Source organism: Carcharhinus amblyrhynchos, chromosome 9 (assembly GCF_965287045.1).
Source record: "Carcharhinus amblyrhynchos chromosome 9, sCarAmb.v2.hapA, whole genome shotgun sequence".
NCBI lineage: Eukaryota > Metazoa > Chordata > Chondrichthyes > Carcharhiniformes > Carcharhinidae > Carcharhinus > Carcharhinus amblyrhynchos.
Genome location: NC_137332.1, coordinates 80,471,538 through 80,489,954, shown reverse-complemented (window position 1 = coordinate 80,489,954; position 18,417 = coordinate 80,471,538). Strand labels below are relative to the sequence as shown.

Sequence of the window (18,417 nt, the reverse complement as noted above, 5' to 3'; positions counted from 1 at the left end):
TCAGTTCTCTTGGGATGAGATGTGTCCTTTTAAACTATCTTTAGAAATTAGTTACCATAAATATATTTTTAATTTAATAGCAAGCTGGGAGAGATGCTGTGGAACAGTCTCTCGCAAGAGAAGGAAAAAGCCACTCCAAACTGCTGCTTTGTATCTTCTGAGATTTTTAACAAAAACTTGCATGTCTTAGTATCTTTTAAAGTAGTGAAATGTTACAAAGGTCTGAAACAAACAAAATTTGTTAGCAAACTGCATAAGGAAACATTAGAACAATTAAGGAGCATCTTAAAGAAAGAGTTGGCGAAATCTAAGAAAGGAATTCCAAAGTTTCGGCAAATGCAGATCAAAGCATGGGTGCCAATTGTGGGGCAGTGCAGACCAGAAATGGAGGATTGTTGGGCTGTAAGAGGTTACAGAGATAGGGAAGGGTAAGGGTGAGAATTTTAAAATTGAGGTATTACCAGACTAGGAATCGCTATAGGTCAGGGAGCACAGGGGAAATGAGTGAGTGGGACTTGGTATAACTTACCATAGCAGAATTTTGGAAGAGCTGAAGTTTAAGGGTGGAAGATGGAAAAATGATCAAAGGAACATTGGAGAGGCGAGTATAGAGATAGCTAAGGCATGAGCAGGACTATTGGCAGCTGACAAGTATTGGCAGGAATGCAGACTGGCACATAGGTGGTCTTGATGATGGAAAGAACGTGGAATTTGAAGCTCATTTCAGATCGTTGGATCTGAATGGATTCCAACACAATGGATGTGATTTTACCAAAAATTGTCAGTCTGTCAGCCTCCAGAAACACAGCCAAGTTTTCAGATCAAATTTTTTAGTATTTAGTGCACAGAAAGTCTGGAGCATGGTTTACACCATCACTCTGGCGGGCCGGGGCTTGATAGAGCCAGTGAGGCCGGCTCCACAGGTATCAGGAGGTCATTTTTAAAGGGTGCCCCGATTTGTGCTGAAAATATACTTCCCATCATCACAGGGGGTGGGGAAAATCTGAAACTGAAATCTAACTGGAGCAAATCCTGTTTTTGGCCTCTTGCGAAATTTAGCTGCCATTATGGGATTTGTACCTGTGGTCAACGTGGCTGTTAGAGTACAGCCAGTGTTCATAATTGTAGGAATTATACTGACCAAGTTTGTTAAAATTCTTCTTGTATACTATAATGAAAAGATCATTTGGTTTGCAAACAAATAGAAAAACAGAGATTCAATGGAATTTTTTCTGATTGTCTGGTTGTTACTCTGAATAAAAATTGTGCGCATTAGGGAGATTTTCTACTTTTAAACTGATCTTCTAATCTAATTTTTAAAAAATAAACAGATTGTTGATGTCAGTGAAGTATTCAGAAATACAGAGATACCCTTTCTGCGTGATGCATTGTCCCACCCATGTGGTGCTGTGCAAGTGATCTCCGTGACTGATGGGGTGGTAAGTGTATCTGAATCATAGTTATTGTATATTTAAGTGGTTGCAGATTGCTTTTAGAACTGATCAGATGATTTGATGATGATGTCATTGGGGTGTTTGCAGAGACTGCTCGTTTATTCTCAGTTTGTACTCTGCACGGTCTAGACCTCCTCGAATAAATCTGAGGTTAGTTTGAATCTGCGTGTGCAAACCACGTCATTTTTTGTAAAACCCAGAACCCTTAATGTAGATAGGGTATTACAGAAAGAAAATTGGCAACGAGTGAGGATTTTGTTTCATCGAGAAAAGATCCTAAATAGAAGCAAAAAGACATTATGGAGTCCTCATGCTTCGAATATTAGAAGGCTGGGTAGTAACAACAACAGGGTTAAAGATTCAGATGCTGGTGCCAGAAATAACAAGTAAGAAAAAAGCTCCCTCTGTTGTTTTTAAAAAAGGGGGTTTTCCGATCAGGTGAGATTTCAGACAATATCTTGCATATATAAAAAGAGGGAATCTTTACTGTATAGCTGGGGCCGCTTAAAATTAAAAAACTACATCAAGTCACCAGTCCCAAGGGTAAAAAGTGGAGGACTGGGAAGACAGTAAAATATATATACTGAACAGCCTCAAGTCACTAATACTTGCAAGAGAAATGGTGGGTCATTTAGGAGCCATGGGCGCCTCAATTAAGAAAATGAATCATGGCGCTCTTATGCAGAGCATTTTCAGTACTTTCTACAAGCAAATAAAATTGCAAACATTACAATTTTTCTTAGTACAATAGGATATAAAACCTTTAATTTGCTCTGGAACTTGATTCATCCAGCAAAGCAAGGAACCAAAACTTACAATGATTTGACAAAGGTCCTTGAAGAGCATTATGCTGCAAAACTACTGATCATTATGAAACAAGTGGGTGGCAAAAGCATTTGTCAGTTCATTAAACCTTAAGGCTGGCACAACCATTGCAAGTTTGGTGAGTTGTTAGAAGATACTCTTCTAGACCATCTAGATTGTGGTCTCTAAAATGAGGCTATCAAAAAAAATTGCTTACTGAACATGCTTTGACATTAAAGATAGCAGTTTAAATTGCAGTGTCAATGCAATTGGCTGCAAAAGAGCCTTCACAGTTTGTTGCAGGAATGAAAATCCACAAATTGGAAATTGCCCATAAGAAGTCAAAACAGCAATAAGCATACCACAGATGTACCAAAATGGCCATCCAGCAAATGAATCCTGAAAGAAGAATTGTCAATGCAATAATTGTGGCAAAATGGGTCACCTTTGTTGGGCTAGACCAGCTTCCTCTGAGAAGAGTATTCAGAAAGTTGGGTATCTTAAAGAAGAACAAGTTGCATTCTGAGAAGAAAGAATTTATAGTATGGAAGAAAAGAATTACAATTGTGAAGAAGAGGATGTCCAGAAATTTGATGGAGTGGTTCTGAAATCAGGTGGGAAATCAATTCTTGATACTGAGGTTGCTCTGTCTTTAATGTCTGAGGCCACATACTAGCAAAAGCTGAAGCATCTTCCACTCACAGCAGGTGATGTGATTTTAAAAACTACATGGAACAGATCATGCCATTAAAAGGTTACATCATGGTCAACATAGAGCTGAGTGGATAAACAATGGAGTTGCCTCTCCGTGTGGTCCATGGTAATTTTCCAATTCTGTTTGGGAGATCATGGTTGGAGAAGATGAAGCTTAACTGGAGTGCTGTCAACACATTGGTGGATTCCAAAACAGACTTGCCACATCTTCTGGCTAAATACAAGAATGCTTTTGAAGGAATACTTGGTTCAATGAAGGAGTTCAAGTAGAACTCAAGATGAGCCCAATATACAACGAAAAATTTTCAAAGCATGAGTGATGCCATGTGCAATTTGCCCTAAGGTTGAAGAAGAATTAGTACAACTTATTACAATTGGTGTATTATTGCTGGTTACAATGAGTGACTGGGCTATTCCCATCATACCTGTCATGAATCCTGATGATACAATTCAAATTTGTTGCTGATCAGCATTCGCTTTCTTTAATTGGAGATCTGTTTGTTGAGTTATAAGATGGGCAGAAATTTAGCAAGATTGATCTTTCACAAGGATGTTTATAGATGAATGAAGCTGCTGAATTGCAATCATTGCTTACCATTGTTATTCATAAAGGACTTTTTTGTTATAAAAGGTTATCTTTTGGATTAGCATCCATAATAGCCCTATTCCAAAGATCGATGGATTGGATTAGCATCCATAGCAGCCTATTCCAAAGATTGATGGATCAGATTTTAAGTGGTCTCTCTGGTGTACAATATTACCTAGGTGACATTCTAATTACAGGGTCCAGTGAACAGAAGCACATGAATAAATTAGAAGCAACATTAGAATGTTGCAAGCATATGTTCTGCGTATCAAGAAAGTAAAGCATAATTTTTTTCCAGATGTCAGTCCAGTAATTGGATCCACATTATTGGGCATAAAAGGTAGAGCTGCTGTAGTCCCAGGTGACCAATGGCTGCTTTCCCTTTTTGAGAGGGAGAGCTGACTGATGGTGATTTAACCTGAGAGTCTCACACGTCAGGCGAAGAGCAAGGTTGAGAATGTGGGCCTTCATGAATAACCTCAGCCGGTATGTAAATTGAACCCGCGTTGCTTTGCATTACAAACCAGCCATCCAGCCAACTGAACTACCAACCCTGATTGATGGTAAAGGCCTACACAAGGCACCTAAAAAAGATGAACGCTATTTTAGAAGCACCATGTCCAATGCATGTGACGTAATTGAGGTCCTTTATAGGATTAGTAAATTATAATGGCAAATTTGTTCCTAACTTAACTAATTATTGATACCACTGCATAACAAAAGTTGGCACAATGGTTGACGCTGCTGCCTTACAGCACCAGTGATCCAGGTTCAAATCTGGCCTTGGATGACTGTGAAGTTTGTATGTTCTCCCTGTGACAGCATGGGTTTCCTCTGGGTATTCTGATTTCCTCCCACAATCCAACAATGTGCAGGTTAGGTTAATTAGCCAGGCTAAATTGTCCCTTAGTATCCCAAGATGCAGAGGTTAGGAGAATTAGTGGTGTAAAAATGTGGAGTTACAGTGATAAGGCCTAAGTAAGATGCTCTATCGGAGAGTTGATGCAGACTAGATGGGCTAAATGGCCCCCTTATGCACTGTTGGGATTCTATAATAATTTACTATGTGTGAAACAGTCATGGGATTGGACAACAGAATGGGAGAAAGCATACAAAGATGTCAAAAATGTTTGCGGAAGTTTGAATTACTAGTTCATTTTAGTCTGAAGCAACCGTTACTGCTTGCTTGCATGCAACACTTCATTTTATGAAGTAGAGGCAGTAGTTTCACACACTATGCCTTTTGGAGAAGAGCCACCAATACCTTTTGCTTAGCGTACTCCAACTAGTCCTGAATCTAACTGTGGTCAGCTAGGAAAAGAAATCATTTTTGGCAAACAAAAGCTTCATCATTACATGGTCATAATTTCACATTATTAACTAATCATTGACCCTTAACTTCTATTTTTGGGCTGTATAAAGGTCGCCGATTGCAAAGATGGTCATTGATCTTATCTGCACACTCCTACAATATAAAGTTTTGTCAGTCAGAATGCCATGCTAATGCTGAAGCATTATCATGCTTACCTTTACCTATTGAGCAGATACCACCAACCAGATTTGACGTGTGTCAAGAAAGCTTGAGTTGCGTCCAAGGTGTCTTGTGGGGAATTCGGCTGTGTGGAAAAGTTCTTGAACAACTACATGAAGGACATCCTGGTTTGTCCAGATGAAATAATTAGTATGTAACTTTTTTTGGTGGCTAGGTCCGGATACTCAGATTGAAGAAAGTGCAACAATGTCAATCCTGTGCACAAATAAGGAATGCAGCACTATTGTCTTCTTTACACCCATGGGAATAGCCTATAATGCCATGGCAATGATTGCATGTGGATTTTGCTGGTCTATTTGACTGTTACGTGTTCTTAGTCATAACTTCTGGCCCCTGTGCATCAATTATTATCATGAGATCCACTACCTCTGAATAAACCATTGAAAAACTTGACAATTGTTTTGCAAGGTTTGTTGAGCTGGAACAGGTTGTTAGTGATAATGGTTCAGTTTACTTCAAGACATTGAGAATTATCTTAAAGTAAATGGAATTCAGCATATAAAATCTGCACCTCATCTATCAACCAATGGACTAGCTGAATAATTCATACAATCCTTGAAACATTATTTAAAAGCTTCAAGAGAGCAAGGTTCATTATTACATCATGTGATGCTTTTTGGCATCTTATAGAAACATTACTCCTCCAACTACTCAAAGTTCACCTGCAATGCTACTTTGAAAGAGGAAGTTGAGAACTATGTTTGATTACCTCCAGAAACATCAGAGAGGGTCAAAAACAGTCTAGAGTTGTTAGACAAGAAGTGAGGCCAAAACAATGCTAATTTCAACAGAGGGTTTGAGTATTAGCACCTAATTAAATCACAAGTGTGAAATGAATACCAGCTGTAGTCCTAGCAAAAACAGGTCCAATTTCTTACACAGTTCAATGCCATGCTGGCCAATTGTTGTCATCTCAAAATGATTTCTCAGTAATCTTCAGAAGTACCTATTCCTTTAGTTCCTAGTATTGTGAATACTATGGAAGACTTGGTTGAATCTGAGTTGTCTGATTGTGCCTATGCTGTTATACCAAGTGGGAATGATACAGAATTAGTTCCAGGAGAAGAATTGTCTACTGAAGTTCCAAATCGTACTACTTGGGTGAAGAAAAGCCAAATTCCAGAATGTTGAATGCAACCAAAAAGGAATAAAATAGATGCCGTCCTGATCAATTTTCTTATTGACTGTGAATAATGATCAGTGATACACAGTACTGTGTCTAGCGTATTATCAATTCTTTGTATAACCTCGTAGTAAGTTGTTCTCAAGCAGAAAAGTAGAGGAGAGATGTTATAAGTTTAAGTGATTTCAGATTGCTTTAAGAGCTGATTCCATGATTTGATGGTGATGTCATCAGAGTGTTTGCCAATGCTGCTGTTTTACTTTCAGTTTATACTCTACAAGCAAGACTTCTTGGAATAAATTTGTTCTTGTTAGTTTAAACTGATATGTGCAAATCATGTCTCTCCTTTTTGTGAAAACTCAGTCCCTAACGTAATTAGGAAATTTCAATTTTAATGGTCAGCTTACTAACTGTCTATGTAACACACATCCATAAGCGTAATTTAGCAGAGAAATCAGTACTCAGTCATTAACTTCAATATCCAACATAGTATTTCTTACTAATATATTCTGACCTCTGTGCTCTGGGTCTCCAGCTTTGTGTTTCACAAACTCACTATTTTAATTCAGCCAGTCCTCCCATGTTTCACACAGTCATTCTGTTTTAATTTTGCAGAATGATGATGATTAGGTGCTGTGGATTAGTACATTATATACAATGTCCAACAAAGCCTTCATCTCAATTGTGGTTATTCAAGAGGCATGTAGTACAGCCCTACAGGATGGAGGCAAAATTCATAATGAGTTGCCAAGGTCTCCCATTAGCCAGTTTGCCTGGCTTCAGATACTCAGAAAAGAAGAAGTAGGGAAGTGCTTTTATCTGGAGCTGTATAGTGAGACGCAGTGAGGGGGAAAATTAAACTTCTATGGGGGAAAGAAAAAAGCTGCAAGAATTGATTTCATCAAAGGAAGTATTATTTCAGTTCATGTGAAACATGTAATTTATTTTTTATAAATTATGGTTTCTTTGTAAATGTTTTATGGAAGTCCTGATTGAGGTATAAATCATTGTGATAAACCAGTAAAAGGATGTTGGTGACAATTTTCCCAAAAAAATTCTAAGTGCTGAATTCATGTAAAAACGGGAATAACTTCCACTGATTTTTTTTTTTGGCGGGATTTTCAAAATGAATCTCTCTCACTCTACATCACAGAGTGCCTCAAAGAGATTCACACCAAAAGTACAGGGCGAGGCCCAATCTTAGCCAAGAGGCTGGCAGCATAGCATTGAACGAGCCACTGTGCATGCACTGACTTATCATAGCGGAAATCAGCGCATGCACAGTAGCCCTGCAGTGCTGGCCTCCTGATCGCTGGCCAGCTTGAACGCTAGTCAGCACAAGAACACTGCATTACTGGCTTATGGTCCCCCAACCCTAACATGCCACCCCTCCCAACAATTGGATGGCCAGCCCCCGACCACCCACTTTGCTTTTTCTGCCCGCGATCCACCAATCCCAAATGCCAGCCTCACCACCCACTTCCCTCCCTCTGTCCACAATCCATCAATCCCAAGTGCAAAGTAGCAGTGGGGCCACCCCCCCACCCCTCCCCCATTAGCCCCACCGCCCTCTGGCCCCAATCACTCGGCACTGTCTGGCAGTGGGCAGTGCCAATGTTCGCCTTGGACATTGCTACTTTGCCCCTTGGACAGTGCCTGGGGTCCAAGCTGGCAGTGCTCAGGGATAATCACTTTATCCCCAACCCCATGGCCTCCCTTCACTCCAGTGGGTTGATTGCCAGTTCCACGTTAGTGGTGAGCTGTTGTAAACCCTTCTGGGTTCATATAACCTTCATATATGTTAACCCTTTCATCATCTTCAGCAAGGGAAACCAGTCCTGTAACTCAGTACTGATTGTCTTGGGCTTATTGCTCACCCTTCTGGGTTTACAAGAGATAGAGATTTTTTTATTTCAGTGAAGTGGTGGAGGCTGCCTCGCTAAATATTTTTAAGACGTGGGTTGATGGGTTTTTGATAAGAGAGGGGATTAAGGGTTATGGGGAGAAAGCGGGAAAGTGGAACTGAGCAGCAACAGATCAGCCATGATCTTATTGAATGGCGGGGCAGGCTCGAAGGGCTAGATGGCCTACTCCTGCTCCTATTTCTTATGTTCTTATGTTCATGTGTTTAATACAAGATATTTGATCCCCTAAATACCAATTTAGAATGTCTACAAATTACTTTTTCCAGTTAATTAATGTTGATCACTAACTTTGATGTTCAAGTTCCCCATAAACATGTTAACATTGGTGTTGCTGCAAAGGCATTAAATGAAGTTTATGGCCAATATTACTGTAGAATTAACTACTCCTGGCAGGGAGGAGAGACTAGTGGGTCCGAAGACTTCAGTCCCGAGCCCGCAAAAGGGATGGAAATGCAGATTTTAATATTTAAATAAGCTCCATGCTGATTTCCAGCGCAGAGTTGATGACTCTGGAAATCCTGTCCCCAGAGACTGGCAGAGGCTGTAGCGCCCACTGAGGAGCCCATTATGCTGCCTCTGCTGATTCCCCAGGTCCATTGTGCTGCTCTAGCAGTGCATTGGGCTGGGAGAATCGCCCCTGTTATTTTGAAAAGTTAATATATGCAACTGACTTTGTTGTGAGGCTTCTCATTCAACCATTTTAAACAGTGCAGAGTTGGAGGTTACAAGTTCCTAACACTTGATTTCATGCGCTGGTGTGTTAATCTCAGTCAGTCATAGCAAAATGCTGAGAAAGGCTAGGCATTTTCTCAAGGGAGAGGGAAAAAGTCTGAGGGAGAGTCTCCTCAGACTGGCTATTTTGATACAACTTCCAGTAGCTGTCATTGTGCCCCAGAATTTAGGTTGGAAAGAAGGAAGAATCAACTTTTCCTCTATAATTGCATTAATACTTCCTTTTGTTGTTTTCAGGAATATTTGAAAAAAAAGGATTTAGAAAATCTTACCAAATTGGCAAAAGTGCAGTTTAATCAGGTAAGACAATCATATCTAATGTTTTTACATGAGGCCTATTAAAAGAAAGAATTGCATTTATATATGCACATTTATCCTGCTACCTGGAGACCTTTTCCATTTTCCAGTTCGGGAACAGTACTATTTACACCAGATAACCTTTAAACAATGAAGATTCAGGAATGAATTGATGAGAGTATAAAGCTTTTTTAATATACTCCTGCAGCGCAATTACTTGCGCTGCTTCATAATGGTTACCATCCTCCAGGTACCTGTAGTATCACAGGAATTGATCTGAGCAGCTGTTTCAAATTGTAACACCAGGAGTTCAAACTCTCAGCTTCATATGAAATTTGCTCAATTCTTTGGTCGAAATAAATTCTTAACTGGATGAATATATAAAAATTAAAAATGGGCAATTTAAAGGATACAATTCAGATTCTACTATATATATGGCATTATTGATGAGCCAGGCCTCTGAAAATACCAAAGATTTTCTGAGGGAAGTGATTGAGATGATGTCAGGTTAGTGCTATGGTACAAACTAAAACATCGTTCTTGATTTTAGAATCATAGCTAGCGATGAAAAAAAACGAGTATGCAAATAATTAATTGGTGTCTCAACAGATGAAAAAAGAGGTTAAAAAGTTCAGTTCTTTCAGGAATTCAGCAGAAGTGTGTAAAGTTGCAGAATGAACATTAATGGATGCAATAAAGGTTGGAACAGGGTTTTGGAGGATTTGTTTATCTGAAATGAATTTTTAAAAAATCATCCTTGTGAATCTCCTTTGTACTCTCTCTCTCATGCCTTCACACCCTTCCGCAAGTATGGTACCCAGAAATGGATGCTGTCTTCTAGATGAAGCCAAACGAGTGTCTTTCACATGAGAATTAAAATCTAAATGCATTTCTCCATCATCCCACCCCCAAAGACATTGGTTACTGTGACAACTGAAATTTTTGAGCATGTGATCAAAAGGTTTTTATTTAGTAAAGGTATCAAGGTGTATAAAGCAAAGCTGCATACGAGGTTGGATTTTAAGGGGCGCCTGGATTCACATCCATCCTCCAGTTAAAAAGTCGAGGTAAGGTCGTAATCCTGAGGACTGCCTGCATCTTTTTTTTATCTATAGAAATGAACTGGAAATACACATAAAAGGATTGATATTTGATTGACTGATGTTTGTTATACCAAATTAAGGGAATGAAGCCCAGTGAGAGCCCCTGGGTGAACCTGAAGATTTGATATGAGGGTGCAGTTCCAGCTCACTGCAGAAAGGATGTGAGTTGGTTCCATACATAGTGGGTTTGACTTTGGCTCCAGTGTTATTGTAGCAGTTCTAAATTCTTTTCCATAGGTCAAGTGATTCCCCTGATCTGTTCACCTTCCAGGATTTCATCCACAGGCCTGAAGATGTGCTATCCCATTCCTCTGATCCAGGGGGTGATGGTGCTAGCAACGAGAAACCTAACGGGAAAAAATCAGTAAACCACCGTAGAAGTTAGAGGTGTTCCTCACTATTATTTGGTTTCTGCCAACAGGACGTGACATTTGTTGTGGTGCAACCTAATGGTACATGGAAGTCTGCAATTGGCAAAATGCTTGCGGATATGGAGAAATCACAGCTATGTCATGCAACAAATCTCCAACAAGGTGATGTGCTGATTCTCACAGCAGGAGATCGGACAAAAGCAGTAAGTATTTAAAAGCAGTAGGTAGAAATTATTGGTAATAATTCTTAGGGGCAATATACACTTTCATTTCAGAAGGCGCTTGACAAGGTGCCTCACAAGAGGTTATTACAGAAGGTCAGGGTGCATGGAGTTGGGGGTAGGGTGTTAGTGTGGATAGAGGATTGGCTGTCAAATAGGAGGCAGAGAGTGGGGGTCAATGGGTGCTATTCGGATTGGCAGTTGGTGACTAGTGGAGTGCCCCAGGGGTCGGTGCTGGGGCCTCAGCTATTCACCATTTATATAGATGATCTGGAGGGGGGAACCGGGTGTATGGTGTCGAAATTTGCTGATGACACCAAGATTGGTGGAACGGCAAATTGTGCGGAGGGTGTGGAGAATGTGCAGAAGGATCTAGATAGGCTGGGTGAATGGGCCAGGAACTGGCAAATGGAATTTAATGTTGGAAAATGTGAGGTTGTCCACTTTGGTAGGAATAATGGTAGGAAGGACTATTACTTACGTGGTGAAAAACTGCAGCATGCGACGGTGCAGAGGGACCTCGGGGTCCTTGTGCATGAGTCGCAAAAACCCAGCCTGCAGGTGGTCAGGAAGGTGAATGGGATGCTGGCCTTCATAGCAAGGGGGATTGAATATAAAAGTAGGGAGGTCTTGCTGCAGCTGTATAGGGCACTGGTGAGGCCGCAGCTGGAGTACTGTGTGCAGTTTGGTCGCCGCACTTACGCAAGGATATTTTGGCCTTGGAGGGAGTGCAGAGGAGGTTTACAAAGAACAATATCAGCCTGGGAAACAGGCCCTTTGGCCCAACGAGCCCACGCTGCCATCTCAACACCACCTCTCTACTAGGCTGATTCCGGAGTTGAGGGGGTTGAACTATGAGGAGAGGCTGAATAAACTAGGTTTGTACCCGTGAGAGTTTAGAAGAATGAGGGGAGATCTCATTGAGACGTATAAGATGTTGAATGGGATGGATAGGATAGAGGTGGAGAGGCTCTTCCTGCTCAGAAAGGACAGTAGGACTAGAGGACACAGCCTCAAGATAAAGGGGGGGCGGTTTAGAACGGAGTTGAGGAGGAACTTCTTCACTCAAGGGGTGGTGAATCTCTGGAATTCTCTGACCGTTGAAGTGGTGGAGGCTGCCTCGCTCAATATTTTTAAGACACGGGTTGATAGGCTTTTGATAGGCAAGGGGATTAAGGGTTGTGGGGAGAGGGCGGGAATGTGGAACTGAGCCACGACAGATCAGCCATGATCTTACTGAATGGCGGGGTAGGCTCGAGGGGCTAGATGGCCTACTCCTGCTCCTATTTCTTATGTTCTTATTTGGAAAAGTGTGGATTAATCAAGGGGTGCCAGCATGAATTTCATAATGGTAAGTTATGTCTGAAAGTAGTACAATAGATGTTATATGTAAGATTTTTATAAGAAATTGGCAAAGTGCCACATCAAAATATGGAAGCCCGTGGAATGAAGCAAAAAGTGCCAGCATGGATATGGAATTGGTTTGATAATAGGAGCAAAGGGATAGATTTATGTTTTTCACATTGGGAGATGACTTGAAATGGTGTTCCCCAAGAGTCAATTTTGGGTCCATTACTTGTCAATTTTCGAAATGGCCTAGACTCTGCTATAAGGAACAGCATTTTAAAGTTTGATGATGATGTGAAACTAGGTAAGTTAGATAACGAGGATTGTTGTTGACTTCAACATGACACCGTCAGGATGATGAAAAGGACAAAAGTATGTCAGATGGAGTTCAATGTGAAACAATCCACTTTGGGAGGACAAATATGGTATATAAAAAAAGTAATTTGGTGGTACAGAACTTGAGTACAGAACTGAAAAAAAGGCATGTCGAAGCTTTTTTGTCTTACGCTCATCAGGAACTATGCAAGGATGTTGATACAAGGAGAAAACAACAATTTGTATTCACAGAAAATAAAGTACTTATTGGTTGGCAATTGGACTCTGAATGGCAGAGGCACTGCCATGAAGAATACAGCAAGCGACTGACACTTACCTGCCAAGCATTTTTTTGAAATTAAATCTGACCCTGATTGGCATAGCATTGCCCTGAGGAATGAGTCAGCAAATAGCCATCACTTATTTTGTTTAATTGAAACATGCGTAATGTATGTTACATGTTTATTTTATCTGCAACAAAGTGTATTTATGTATGTAGCTTTCAGTATACACATATGCACAACACTGTAAGACAGATTGACAATTTCAATTGGCTGTCAGCATATTTCTTTGGACATTGAGGATTATTAAGCAAATGTTATCTTATCGTGAAACCACATTTGTTGCCATTGAGAATGCGTCATGATACTTCACTGCCATTGTTAAACATTTGTGTGTTTAAGAGTTTTGCATGCCAGGGCTAGTTGGGTATGGTCTATGCTTTGCCTGCGGCAAACAGCGGCTCGACCATGTTGTTTGATGCGACCCACCTGTCTTTTGGACATATGTCCTATTGACATCACATTGGCATTGAATTCATGCACGACATTACTCATTTGTGTGATAGGTAGAAAATCATTTTGGCTTGATGACAGCATTCTGACAGTGGTAAATACAGTGTTGCCACTGTATTGTAGCAGTGTGAAACAGCAAATTTCTCCTATTGCTCAAATTTTTGAGATACCTTGTCCTTCCAGGGTAGTATGAGGTAAACTGGGCAATGTAATATATGTAAGTGCCTGGTTTAAGTTTCAAACAATGTTTGGCAGTTAATTGTCAGTCACCTAGTGCATTCTCCATGGCAATATTTCTCCCAGTTAGAGTCTACTTGCCAACCAATCAGCACTTCCTTCTCGTACCATATAAATTGTTGTTTTCCATGACATAGGTATTCTCGCCAAGTATCCTAATGAGTGCAAGGTGAAAAGCTTCAGCATGTTTTTTTCAGCAATGGTAAGAAATTATATGAGAAGTGACATAATTTTGAAAAGTTTAGGGAGTGATTCTCCCATCTTACTGCACTGATTTTTTTAGCGCAGTGATGAGGAGGGCTGATTGTTGTTGGGGAGGGCTGATTGTTGTCTGGTTGGGGGAGAGGGAGGGCAGATTGTTGTCTGTTTGAGAGGGGGGAGGAGGACTGATCATTGTCTGGTTGTGGCAGGAGGGAGGGCCAATCGTTGTCTGGTTGCGCAGGGGGAGGGAGGTGGGTCAGATGTACTGCTTGGCTGGGGGGGGGGGGCGGGGGCGTGGAAGAATGAGGCCAGATCATTCTTTGTGGGGGGGGGGGGGGGGGCGGAAATAAGATGTACCTCTGGGAGGGAGACTGGGGGGATCAGGGGGCTCCACTGCCACTCTGCGGGCGCTCAATGGGGGGAAGGGGTAGGGGGTCGTGATTGGTCTGGGTAGCAGAGGGCTGGGTGGATAAGAGGGACAGTGATGTTGTGTGCGGGGGGCGGGTGTGATATCTGTGGGGGCCATCACTCCCGCTTTTCACTCCTGGGCCGCTTTATCTGCTTTTTGCGGCCCAGGAACGATATGACAGCAGCGTGTTTTTCAATTTTTTTTTCTAACTGCACATGAGCAGTTCAGAGCGCTAATCGTTTCGGGCACACTAAGCCCTGTCCACAACACAGTTCAGACTTGTGATTTTTTTTTCAAGCTAAGTGCAAATGGGGGCACCTGAAAGCAGATTTCCGAGTCGGATCTGAATTGTGCCCAGATTCAGCACTTAAAATGAAAATGGTAAAATCAGACCCTGAGTTTCTTATTTACCCAAGTTGACCTAGAAGTAAAGTTAAAGCCAGGTACACTTGGAAGTTCTTTCTCACTTCATTTGGAAACACATCATGCCTTGCCTATTTATTCTCTGCCTAAAGACCAAACAAGTAATAGATCTGTAAGTGGTGTCTAGGACATGTAAGGCGAATGTTAATTTAGTTAATGTAGTATGTCTCAGGTGCAGTAAGCAAAGGTGAGGTGCTACACAGATGGGAAATGAAGGATACAATCCTACAGTAAGCAACAGTGTCTTATAAAAAAATAATGAAGCAAGCTTCTGACTTTGGCATCACATTAGAGGAGATAACTCGCAGGTACTTGGAAGAAGCAGACAAACACAGAAGTAGTTTCTCCCACAGATAATTGGTTAAAGAGCTTTTGAGCTCCAGATGTCTTCATGGTTATCTGCTTCCCACTTCTTCTTTTGATATGATTAGCTGCATTCAGAATGATGAGATTTCTTTCCAGCCTTCATGTCTTGTACAGTGATTGATTTTAAAGTGACTAACTTGCAGATCACACGCTCTTACGCATTTTTTTAACCCCTCAAAGAATCGTGCTTTAGGGAAGTTGCGGCTGGAGTGTGCAGATATTCTGGAGTCCAAGGGTGTCATCCTCAGAGATCCACGTATATTCAATTTTCTCTGGATCGTCGATTTCCCACTATTTCAACCAAAAGAAAACAGCACTGAAGAATATGAATCTGTTCATCATCCCTTCACAGCTCCCCACACAGATGATGCCCATCTCATCTACACAGAGCCTGGCAAGGTACAGTATTTAATGCAAGATTCAAAGACATGTTTTCCATTTACTGGAAAATCTTCACCAAAAAACTGATATTTTTCTATGAATATTTTAATAAGAAAAAATGCACAATGCATTTTCAAATGAGTACAGGTTCTTACATTTGTTAATTTGATCTTATAATTTCCCAAGATGATTTTTTGGCTGCAAAATTGTGAGAACCCATGGCTTTCACCATGGAAATGTTGGTGAAAAAATGACAGTCAGAAATAAGTCTTGGCTCGTGGCTGGCTTGATAGTGTCATCAACCAAAGTCTCAGAATAGGGGCCCACTTGCCAGAGATTCTGTTAACCTGCAAATTTGAGATTGTAGCAAACCCTGTGCTTGAGCAATCAATACAGTTTGGGGATCTGATTTATCCCAGTGTAAGATTGGTGGTGTGATTAAAATGTTAGGGTACCAATGAGAAGGATGGTTAGCGAGTCAAGTGGGGCATAAAGCTGGCATGAACTGGTTGAGCCTAAAGGCCTGTTTCTTTGTTATACCTTCCCAATTTTTGAGCCACAGAATCCTTAGTGACTTCCCAAGAGCATTTGGGAAACCCAAAGCATTCTCATAATGTCGACAACCATTCTTTGCTATGAAAAGTAAATTAAATGTAAACAAGTCTTTTCTACTTATATCTATGCATATATTAGGAACTAGGAAGAGGCACACAGTCACAGATACATTTGCCAGTTTCATGGCCTCCTCATTTTAACCCCTGGAAGTACAACCCACTTTAAGATATGGTAATCTGGTAATTAAGAAGTTATCTTATTAAAAAATACTTTTGTAATTTTTCAGGGGAAGAATGATGCTGGAATGCTGATCCTCATATTAGACATGTGCACCTCTCTCCTTCACACACATGCACACACACTCAACTTGCTCCCATTCACTCACGTGTTTCACACTCTCAACCCCTCTCTCACTTACGTAGACTCATCTTCTCGCTCTCTTCCTCTCTCTTACACACACACACACACACACACACACACACACATACATGCACACAAACTCATCCTCTCACACAAACACCTCTCTCTGAGGCCCAAAACTCCCTGCTCTTTTCCCAAGGCCTTGTCGTGTCCTGTAGGCCACGCCACATCTCAATCCCACTTCTAGCTTCCTCTTTTGCCGCCGGCTGCTGCCTTGAGGTCAATCCTTGCTGTTAGCCGTGGGCTTTTCTGCACAGCAACAATGAGATGGAAGAAATTAAATGACTAGTCAGCCTACCAACATCCATTACTCAGAGGCCTTGCTCTGATTGGCCAGTTTCGTTGGCGTAATTATTTTTGAAATTTGTTAGTTGCTCCTTTTGAACTTGAGTTTGCCGGTCACATAGCGATTGCCAACTCTAAAGACCCACCTGGAAGGCCTCCATGAACAACCCCCCCATTTGGGAACTTTTCATTTATCCATGTAATATTACATCTGCCATGCATCTGCATACTCAATCAGTTTGTCTAAATCACCTTGGAGCCTTCTAATATCTTCCTCATCACTCATGTTCCCACCAAGTTTCATATCATAAATAAATAAATGCCCGGGATTTTTATCTGGGAATTGTGATGCCTAAGCTAGTCCCAATTGCTCAAATTTGGCCCATATCCCTCTATACTCATCTTACCCATGTAACTGTTTAAACGTTTTTTAAAAGATAAATTTGTACCTGTCTCTACTACTATCTCTGGCAACTTGTTCCAGACACTCACCACTCTGTGTGAAAAATTTGCTCCTCTGGACTCTTTTGTTTCTCTCTCCCCACTTCACCTTAAACCTATGCCCTCCAGTTTTAGACTCCCCTACCTTTGAGAAAAGATATTGACTATCTAGCTGATCTATGCCCCTATAAGATCATCCTTAAGCCTTCTACGTTCCAGAGAAAAAAGTCCCAGCCTATCCAGCCATCATCCATATCATTAATGTATATTATGAATAGCTGGGGCCCAAGCACTGATCTCTGCAGGACTCCACTAGTCACTTCCTGCCACTTTGAAGAAGATCCCTTTATTCAGACTCTCTGTTTCCTATATGTTAACCAATTCTCAATCTGTGCCAATATGTTACACCCAATCTCATGCTCTTTAATTTTGCACAAGAGCCTCTTTATTAAAAGCTTTCTGAAAATCCAACTAATTCACCCTTATTTATTCTACTAGTTGCATCTTTAAAACACTCCAGTAGGTTTGTCAAACATTATTTCCCTTTCATAAATCCATGTGGACTTTGTGTAATTTGGTTGATATTTTCTAAGTGTTCTGTTGCCACATCCTTTAATATAGAGTTGGTAACTTTTTCCCTACTACTGATGTTAGGCTAAGCAGTCTGTAATTCCCTCTCTCTTTTTTAAGAACAGGGTTATGTTCGCCACCCTCCAGTCTGCTGGGACTTTTCCAGAATCTGCAGAATTTTGGAAGATGATAGCCAATATACAACTGTTTCGATAGCCACCTCCGTTAGTACCCTGAGATGTACACTTCCTCAAACTACAATCTTAATGTCGACTTTAATCAATTTCTTTCAAATGGGTTTATTTGAAATGAGTTAACATCATCCTTAATGCGCAGGGCTGTCACAAAAACACATTAAGTATCCACAGAATACTTAATTACCAGTCATTTTCAAACTGTAAATTTAAACCTGCCATTTCACTTTTCAGTCAGGAACAGATCAGAATTTGACACCAACCTCTGATTTGACAGCATCTTTCCAGCATTCACCATTCTTCTTCCTGACTTTGAATGCAGTTGTAAAGGAAATTTCTGTTCTGTGTCTGGGAGCACTGAACCATGGGAAAGCAGCTGCGACACATTTCTTACACACCTCAGTATTAATCGACACGGGGACTTTGCTGCCAGTGAAGAGAGATGAGAAAGACCACAGTGCTGTTTCTCCCAGCAAGTGTGACACTTGTACGACCCTCCCACCAGATTGTTTGTTTTTTCTGAGCTCCAGTCAGATAATGTCAGACAGTCAGGTGGTAAAGACAAACATCTATGACAATGTGGTTAAAATAAAGCTG

General features: G+C 40.9%; 1 protein-coding gene across 1 annotated transcript in view; it reads left to right on the top strand.

The window, feature by feature from the left end:
- dars2 (aspartyl-tRNA synthetase 2, mitochondrial) overlaps nucleotides 1-18,417 on the top strand; it is a 61,346-nt gene that overhangs the window by 27,755 nt on the left and 15,174 nt on the right. The window contains exons 11-14 of the mRNA XM_080196778.1: nucleotides 1,332-1,439; nucleotides 9,128-9,190; nucleotides 10,712-10,864; nucleotides 15,155-15,373. Of these exons, the coding sequence (XP_080052904.1) occupies nucleotides 1,332-1,439; nucleotides 9,128-9,190; nucleotides 10,712-10,864; nucleotides 15,155-15,373 (543 nt within the window). The remainder of the gene's footprint in view (nucleotides 1-1,331; nucleotides 1,440-9,127; nucleotides 9,191-10,711; nucleotides 10,865-15,154; nucleotides 15,374-18,417) is intronic.